This window comes from Haliotis rufescens, unplaced genomic scaffold (assembly GCF_023055435.1).
Source record: "Haliotis rufescens isolate VD_foot unplaced genomic scaffold, xgHalRufe1.0.p SCAF_48, whole genome shotgun sequence".
NCBI lineage: Eukaryota > Metazoa > Mollusca > Gastropoda > Lepetellida > Haliotidae > Haliotis > Haliotis rufescens.
In genome coordinates this window covers 1-9,209 of record NW_025964201.1, presented here as the reverse complement: position 1 = coordinate 9,209, position 9,209 = coordinate 1, and the positions used below count along the sequence as shown (strand labels likewise).

Here is a 9,209-nt window from a genome sequence, read left to right as displayed (position 1 = left end):
TTCCTTTTCCTTATGAGTACATGGATTCATGGGAAAAATTAAATGACACACAGTTGCCACCTAAAGAATCCTTCTACAGTTCCTTGAGTGATGAAGGCATTACTGATGAAGACTATGACTTTGCCCATGAATTGTGGCATACATTCGCATGCAACTCAATGTCTGACTTTACCCGGTTGTATGTGGTTGTAGACACACTGTTGTTGGCTGATATTGTAGAAACATTCAGAACTGGATGTTTACTAGATTATGGACTTGACATCTGTCACTACTATTCCATGCCTGGGTTTTGTATTGATGCAGCACTGAAAGTCACCGGAGTCAAGCTTGATCTCTTCACTGATGTAGATAGTTACAATTTTGTGGAAAATTCCATTCGGGGTGGCGTGACCGTCATCGGTAAGAAATTTGCCGAAAGCAACAATGAATACATGACTAATTATAACCCAGAAAAAGAAGCCTCGGTGCTTCTGTACATGGACTTTAACAGTCTTTATTCTGGAGTTATGCTGGAACCCCTGCCTATTGGTAACTATCAGTTCATGACAGCACAAGATTATGAAACTATTGATTGGGTTACAATAGATACCCAAGGGGATACAGGTTACATTTTGGAAGTGGACTTGCACTATCCTAATCATTTACACAAACTTCATGCGGCTTTCCCCATGGCTCCTACCCATGACAACATTCCCTTTGAGGACTTTTCACCTTATCACAAAGAGTTACTCAGCCAGTTCTATACCTCCCAGTGTCAAAAACCCTCAGGCAAGAAATTGTTTGCTACTTTAAAAGATCGCTTGAACTATGTTGTTCATTTCAAAACTTTGCAGCTGTATTTGAGACATGGGCTAGTCCTCCAACACATTCATAGAGTGTTAAAGTTCAAGCAAGGTCCCTGGTTGAAACCCTATGTTCAGTTAAATTTGGAAAGACGCAAACACGCAACTGACGCCTGTGACAAGGACCGATATAAACTTATGAATAATTGTGTGTTTGGCAGGTTCTGTATGAATAAACGCAAGCGGAAATCTGTGCACTTAGTGACTCACAGACAGCAATTTCGCAGTTATGTAGCTAAAACCAATTTCAAGCAGGTGAAAGTGTTTTCAGAAGATGTTGTGTCCGCTGAAATGGAGCAAGTGTCTGTCCTTTTAGATCAACCTATCGCTGTTGGTTTCAGTATTTTGGATATAGCCAAATTTCAAATCCTTTCTTTCTATTATGACGTCATGCAACGGCAATATGGACCAGAACGATTGGACTTGCTCATGACAGACACAGACAGTCTCTTTTTGCACATTCATGCCCCTCCACACGAGACTTTGCTTGATCCCTACATATTCATGAAGCAAAATCTGCATTTGTTTGATACTTCCAATTATGATCAGAACGATCCTAAAGGATTGTATTCGAATGAAAACAAAAAAGTCACAGGAAAGATGAAGGATGAAGCTGCAGGAAAGATCATTTTAGAGTTTGTAGGGTTGAAAAGCAAAATGTATTCCTTTTTGATACAATCAGATGAGAACACTGTATCAAACCAAAAGACAGCTAAAGGAATAAAGAAATCTGTCATTGCCAAGCAATTGACCCATAAGAAATACAAAGACAGTCTCCTGGAGAGGAAACCTTTTTATTGTTCCTATTCACTCATTCGCTCTCACAATAACACTTTATACACTGAGTCATTGAGCAAAATAGCATTATCCCCCTTAGATGATAAACGTTTTGTACTAGAGGATGGTATATATAGTTTACCCTATGGGTATTCACCAGTCTTAGAGTATGTGGTAATGCTGTTCAAGTTCCACATTTCAGAGATGGGTGATTGATACAGGTACCCTCCTCCTTTTGTACTGAACGTTATCCATTTTAATTTAACAATAATAATTCTAATATCAATAGTAATAATTGCTGTTATCATCACACTTAAAGTGTTTCACTCATTTAATTATCTTTATGATTACAGCAACATGAGTACCACCGGATTCATTTACCAGTTAAGACGAAACGGCGGCAATGACATAGTGTATTATGAAGGCAGAAGCTTCCGAAGAAGCCATGAGGATGCCATGCAGGCAGGTTTACAGCGTGCAAGAAGAATGTTCCATCAAGACGAGAATCATCAAACACCCAACTATTCAGTAACTGTGTGTGAAATTCACATCAACAGGAGACAAATAACCAATCGCTTACAGCTGCGTCGAAACAAAAGACTTTTCGTAGGCGTCTTGGAAACTCACTATCTCAATGAACTCCAGAGACTTGTTCGGAAGTTATGTTGTGATAATTGTTATGGATGTGAAGTTAATCATCCATCGCAAGTACATCACCAGTGTCTCATGATGAACAGTGACGAGTGTATTACTCAATACTTTGATCGTGCAGTGAATGAGCTTCCCCTTCATACCATCTTGGAAAAAGCCAAGCAACAGAGGGTAAGCCTTGGGCTAGAGTTTCAGGACCAGCACACTGTGCATTACAATGACTCGGATTATATGCATAGTCATTTCTTCTGCAATGACAGAAAAGAAAGACTTGAGATGCAGCTCAGAGTCCTCATGAACATGGAAGATAGTAATAACTAAAAGTCGCATGTGTTAGCATTATTTTATTGCTTTACAATCTGAAAGTTACATAGAATACATGTCATGAATTCAATGTACATGTACAGTTAGAAAGACTCTAGTTTTCTTAATTTTGCAGTAGTGTTAGCACCGGGTACACCATGTTGTGCTTGTCGTTTTAGATATAAAGATGATTTTGCCTTTTTTCTTTTGTCGTTCTTTTTCTTGACATCTGGCTTATACAAAAGCCGCTTCGGTACATGGAGCATTTTTAAAAGATTGAGAAAGTCACGGTAGCCTGAAGGAACAGCCCCACGATGCATCACAGTAAAACGAATGAGGTCAATAACGTTAGTTCCGATCCACACATTCTCATTATCTAAAACAATTTCTAACTGATTATTCAGTCTGAAGTGAGCATTTCTGATCTGATCCCTGATAAAGTACCATAGTTTGGCAAGTTTGCCAATCGTTTTAGTTAATGACACATCCTTAAGAAGTAGATCCAGAATCAAGTTCGTATTCGCTTTAATCTGTGCTTCATCATGGGTGATTTCTTCAGGGGTCTCATTCAGTCTCAGAGGACTCGTCTCCTGATCTGGAGTCACTGTCATTATCTGTTGTTCCTGTGTCACTGTCTTCTCCTTTTCCTGGTTGTCTATTAGACGTTGGTATGTGTTCCTGTTCAGGAGAACCATAGGTCTGCTCATGATGTAGGTAATCTAACAGTGCAGCAATGCAAATAGGCAAGATGGAATGATGTCTTATCAACACCTCCTTTTTAATCCGATTGGGAAAACCTTCTTTGGCAGCCAATGTTCTAATGTGAAACCTATGACGGTGCAAGCGAGTTTTATCCATCAGTGAGAGTGGAATATTCCCTTTCAAAATGTTTAACATCATGCTATTAATAGCATGCATTTGTTCACATGACACATATTGAAGTAAAGCTTTTCTCTGCTTCACATTAGCCTGCAGTAGTGTCTGAAGAAAAGACAGATGTTTTTCCAGTAAATCACCCATATTGAAGTGAGGAGATCACAATGTGAAATGATCCATCTAGGTAATTGTGCCTTTTATATATATGTATGCTTAGACCCTAATATTCCTCATACACCATAGCCAATGTCTCTCATTCAGTATTAGAAGCTATCATGTTTATGTAACTACACTGAGGTGATAACCTGAAATGTTCAGTTAGTGGATCATCTTCTGGCATCCATTTATGTACACGCAATCGACACATGAAACAGTAGACTTTATCTGATTGACCCGTGTAAATGAATCCTGCTTGTGCCATAGTCTTCAGTGACTGTTTCATTTGCATGGGCCAACTGACAAAGGACTTTAATCTCTCACAAAAGCTATGACCATACACTTCAGCATTGGTTGAAATCACTGAACAATCGTTAGCAATATCTTCAAATTGTCCGCAAACATCCATGATGATCTCAGTAAGCAACTGATCTGTTCATTGGTAAGACAGGTAACTGGCGGGTATAACTTTCAGCAGTAGCTTTTATTTGGGTTGGTACACAATACATACTTCATCTGGAAAGACACCACTGCGCAAACGCCCATACTGAGGATCGAAATAGGGTGATACATCAATCATTAAATATTGAAATTTCTTTCCCTCCACTGCATCACAAAATGATTCAGTAAAATATTTGGCTTGACCCGGAAATATTTGAGATGCCAAGATTTTATATTCATGTGCAGAACGTGGGTTAGATAGCAAAATGAAGTAGTGTGTATTCAAGGAAATAGTTCGGTTACAATCCCCCTTAGGATAAGCAGACTGTTGAATATTTATAACACTGATTCCCCAATGATGAGACAATGTAGTGTAGAGATTTAACATCAGTGGACTTTTACATATATCCATCATCATGTCATCCATGACCAACACCATGTTCTTTTCAGATTGCTCAGACCACATTTTCAAATCATTCTCAGTTGGAAGGGAATCCATAAAAAGAATGTTAGAAATGTTTTGCCGCATGTCACTGTAGATGTCTTGCCATACAGCATAGCAGTACACAATAAGGTTGGGGGGTTTGTCAAACATCAGATTAGTCTGCTCTAACAACCTTTTCACCCAAACTCTTTCCCTGAGGAAGATCCACCAATCACAGATATGGTGGTAGGTGTTTGTATTGGTAAGAGACACTTACGTTCCATGATCTCACTCTGAGCACAATAATTCAACTGTGACATTACTGCTGAGTTACTTATATTTATAGAACAAACTCGAATGACTACACTATTTTTTTTTTTTTTTTTTTTTTTTTTTTTTTTTTTTTTTTTTTTTTTTGTAATGGGTTACACAAGTACAGTAGTATGTTACATGACATAGGTATGACAAGATAACAGACAATATCTAAAATAATTACAGATAAACTTTGACACATGCTCATCATTGTTAAAACGGACTTGCACATCAAATATCTGCACAAAGGTTTGAAGGGTAAGTTCTGTTTTGCATTTATACAACAAATAATATAAACAATAATGACCACAAAGGTTGGACGATGAGGACTGTAACTGTCTTCTGTTGTGTTGGTATTGATTGACATAGGTTTTTAAGAACAAGTCAAAAACGGAATTCACTGGCTCACCCAGACTGTCAAACAGTTCCCCTGTATTTCCTTTGAAGTACATAGCCACCCAGTGACGACCCAGTCTTCCAGATGGTTCAGTATTGACAATGAGACCCACTCCACGTGCAAGCATGACTCTAGTTAGCACAGGTAAAGTATCTTTGGCAAACACACCTAAGACCTGGTACTTTAAGATGGAGTCGCTTTGAATAGCACATGCAAGGTCAGAGGCTTTCATGTTTTTTACTTCACAAACACGTTCCTGGTCTTGTCAATTTCAATGAGGGAATTTCTTTCACTCAGAACAACACAACTGAGTGTTTCAGTGAGGGCGTTTTTGAACTCGATTTCTAATCGGGTGCTACCAGATTTCAACAGATTCAGATAGTCGGTTTCACTGCATACTTTATCAATGTCAAAGACGAACAGGGCACTCCCGAGCAAAAAGTCGCTCCGAGTGATTCCGTTTCCTGTATTTTCTTTCCACAGACACATCCCATCAAACATCTGCACATAGGACTCAACATCATCTGCCTGCATGGGACGTCCGGGGACACTGGCACCATTGATGTACAGGCTGATGTTTTTCACCATACTAGATTGGAAGTTGTAGGGGTTACCAGTGTAAGATCCATTCAAGCTGTTGCTGAGTACAAAGCCTACAATGTAACGATTAGCAATAGGATTCGACAGATTGTCAATGGTATGTGTCAGTTGAGTGGTGGGGATGCTTGTCACCTTGACCTCGCTTTTGGTATAAGGATACAGAGCATTGCTGTCTTGAAACAAGGTGTTGTGTGCCAAAATAAGAGCTGGATTGACTTTCAGTTTACACACCTTCAGGTAGGTATCCAGAATTTCCACCTTGTAATCTTGACCTGTTTTGCCACTCATCAAACAGAACTGGGGTGAGGAGCGGTACAGCTTCATTGTCAAATCCACTCCATTGACTAAATGTCTGTTCATGTGAAAGATATCTTCATACAATGGCCCCGACATGGTCAAGACTTTACTATTATTAATGAAGCCACCACGAGATTGCACTCCTGTATTGAGACCAGTGTAGGGATCAGTCGATTCTACATCATTGTTAGATTCAGACACATCTTTGTAGAAGAGTTGAGATGACAGCTGTGAAGTTTTAGCTTCTGTTCCATAGTTGAGTAGAGTTTTCATCATGCTCTTGTAAGCATAATGGTTGTTTGTAGAAGATACCAACTGATTCTGCAGATACACTGACACCTGGGAAAAGAGAGCCTGCAGAAACAAGTTGACAGGGACAATATGTTCCTTGTCATCAAGATCAGTGCCATCTGCATGTTTCACCTTGAGCTTCACATGTATGCGGGTACGGTTCAGGTCAATGTAATCACTTCCAGCATTCGTTACTTGAAATTCCAACGGTGAAGAATCATTGATTTGACTGAGTGGACGCACCTCATCAAAATAATGTTGATGGATGCTGGTCTGGTATGGAGGTAAAATAAACAGATTGAGAGAGGGTGGTATCAGTTCCTCAAAGTCTTTATCATTCAACAGTGACATGATTAACTGAAAACGTCGTTTTCTCGAATAGGGGTACACTGGAGAACCTTAGCGGTCTTTGATGGAATGTTATCTGTCTGACGGATCTTCTTTGAAGTGGTGATTTGGTCACCTGCAGCTCGTTTTAAAGATTTCCGTCGCTTTTCTTTGGCATTGGCTCTCTCAACAATATTCTGTGTCTCTGATGTTACTTCCAGTTTGATCTTGGGTTCTTCAGTCTTCACTTGAAGTCGTGTCGGGATCACTTTCACCTGTGGTTTACCATTCACTAAGGCAGATGTTCCTTTCATGTGTTTCTTGAAATAGTGGGTCCATTTGACATAATCAGGGACATACAAAGGTGTGGACTCCATGGTTAATCAATGAAGGGATACCGTCTCAAGTGCAGTGTCACATATGTCACTTCCTTTAGAAATGAGTGTGACATGCCGTTACTGGCCTTTATACACACACCTCTATGTGTGGAGATTCTTTGACTTTAATCGGAATATTGTATTCACAGGCAAAGCTATAGTAAGGACCTTGTCTGAGATCAAGCCGTCTCAATAAAGGCAACTGCTGTTCACCTGCCAAAGAACTATCACACAGATTGCATAACACGTCCACATATGGATCATTCATGTGGGTGATGTCAAGTTTACCAAAATTAATCTCCGTTAAAGACACAACCCAGAATCCATCAAAATTCAACCTTTGATTTAGTTTAACACGAAAATGATAAGGCGTATTCTCATTAAAATAAGATTGTTTGGAGTCTGAGCTTTTGAGAAATATGTACCTTTCCATCAGATATCTTTCAGTTCACTTTCCTCCACATAAGAATCGAAGGAACTCGGCCAGCCCAACCACCTCACTAACAGGTAGGTCTTCCCTTTCACACGTTTTCTCTTTAAAATCTTCTCTACCTGCCACAAAACATTTTCCTTTTTCTCCACCTTTTGTAACTCATTGCCATAAAACGTACCTTCTATCAGTTTATCATGAAAGTCTTTGATCTTATACTGTGCTATCTCTTGTCTCTTGTATCGTCTAGCCACCTTAAACAGGTCTTGAGTCCACTTCAGATCAAGTTCCTTACTGAAAGGTCTCCGGAGGTATGGAATGCGAACAAGATCCCCTACTTTAAATACAAATGCCTTTGACCGGTTGTGTTTGGAGCTTTGTTTTTTAAGTAACAACGGCTTCACATACAAATGTTCCCATACTTTCAGTTCGTTCTTCTTCTTGACTTGAACCGGTGAAAGGTTGGGCAAAGAAGAATGTAATGTGTTGTTATAATTGTCCATCAACTTGGGCAGTGCATCTAAATAATACTTGGTGTTATTATGGGTCAAGTAACGAGTAATAAGTGATTTCAGTGTTCTGTTGAATCGTTCCACATAATTACTTTTGATATTTTCATTATGTGCAACAGTCAGAGTGATATTGTGTTTTTCTAAAAAATCTTTAAATACTCCTTTAAACTCTGAACCACCATCCACACGTACTTTCATTGGATTTCGTTCCTGAATAATTTCTTTAAAAGCTTTCAATACTGTCTCTGGTCTCTTATTTGTTAAAGGCAGGGCGAAAGCAAACCTACTCAGTATGTCAATAGCCACCAGTAAATAACGCACGCCATTATTCTCCTTGCTGTAACGAGTCATGTCAGTCAAATCTACATCAAACATTTCATTTATAGAATTCACTCGAACTCTCAGCCTTTTGAATCTCTGTTTGGGTGGCTTGTGTAAACTGTAGGCGTCCTGTTTGTTCAGAAAACGTCTCACAGTGCTCAGTCTGAGATCTGGTTGGCGATCTAATTTCAGAACGCGATGAAGTTTCTCAGGACCATAAAAAGCTCCCGGTTCAAGCGGGTTAAAATAGTAACTTTCTAATATCTTCTCCTTTCTTAATATCCTTCCTTTCATTTGGTACTGATAAAATAATATGACATGGAAACAGTCTACAAGCGTTTTTGCAACTTCAACATTTTTACAACGCATTGCTTCAAACCATTCACCCATTCAGGTGATTTGAATGTATTGTCACCATAGTCCTTACACTGGTAAGGTACTAAATCGAAAGCAGGCATTGTGCACAGATGTGGATCATCAGTCACAAGTTTCATCCATTTTCCTATTACCAGTTCATTGTCCGTATCCTCAAGTGCCACGTTGAAGTATTTATCAACCTGCTCCTGCTCCGACATGCGACAAGAATGATCTCCCAAAAATATTGGATCACCTTCTTCATTAAACAGACAAGGAATACACATTTCACATGCGAGCTGACTGATCGTTTTACTCACTTCTAAAGAGTAACTCATCGTGAGAAGATCCTCTGCTTGTTTCAGTTTTGTAGCCATATCTACTTCATCAGCGTTGAGTGGTAAGGTTTTCATCTTCTTGATAATGACTCTCTTTGTTGCCTTGTATTCATCTTTAAATTTTCTCTTTGCATCTTTCACGCATTCTTCCCTATCTTGAAACCACTCAGGTGATCGTGTTAT

At 39.2% G+C, this 9,209-nt stretch overlaps 2 protein-coding genes and 1 long non-coding RNA gene across 3 annotated transcripts; 1 reads left to right on the top strand and 2 right to left on the bottom strand.

Annotated features, from left to right (window-relative positions):
• The first annotated feature begins 1,778 nt into the window (after window positions 1-1,778).
• Window positions 1,779-2,773, top strand: LOC125372808. The gene is made up of 2 exons (XR_007218236.1): window positions 1,779-1,840; window positions 1,973-2,773. It is a non-coding gene; the product is annotated as an uncharacterized LOC125372808 (long non-coding RNA).
• A 2,643-nt stretch (window positions 2,774-5,416) lies between these two features.
• Window positions 5,417-6,718, bottom strand: LOC124127215 (uncharacterized protein F54H12.2-like). Its single transcript, XM_046490665.2, has one exon. The coding sequence runs from the start codon at window positions 6,716-6,718 to the stop codon at window positions 5,417-5,419; it is 1,302 nt and encodes a 433-aa protein (XP_046346621.2).
• Window positions 6,719-7,503: 785 nt separating this feature from the next.
• On the bottom strand, window positions 7,504-8,909 carry LOC124127214. The gene is made up of 2 exons (XM_048383456.1): window positions 8,844-8,909; window positions 7,504-8,634 (listed from the first exon to the last, which is right to left on the bottom strand). Exons 1-2 carry the CDS (start codon window positions 8,907-8,909, stop codon window positions 7,504-7,506), a joined length of 1,197 nt encoding a protein of 398 aa, XP_048239413.1.
• Between the last annotated feature and the right edge of the window lie 300 nt (window positions 8,910-9,209).

What these genes read in the sequence shown, in the direction of transcription:
- LOC124127215 (XM_046490665.2), bottom strand. Translation starts at nt 6,718, where the DNA reads ATGTCACTGTTGAATGATAAAGACTTTGAGGAACTGATACCACCCTCT.
- LOC124127214 (XM_048383456.1), bottom strand. Translation starts at nt 8,909, where the DNA reads ATGTCGGAGCAGGAGCAGGTTGATAAATACTTCAACGTGGCACTTGAG. An exon ending in AGGATACGGACAATGAACTG is followed by an intron (nt 8,635 to 8,843) that starts GTAATAGGAAAA and finishes TTATTTTATCAG; the next exon opens with TACCAAATGAAAGGAAGGAT.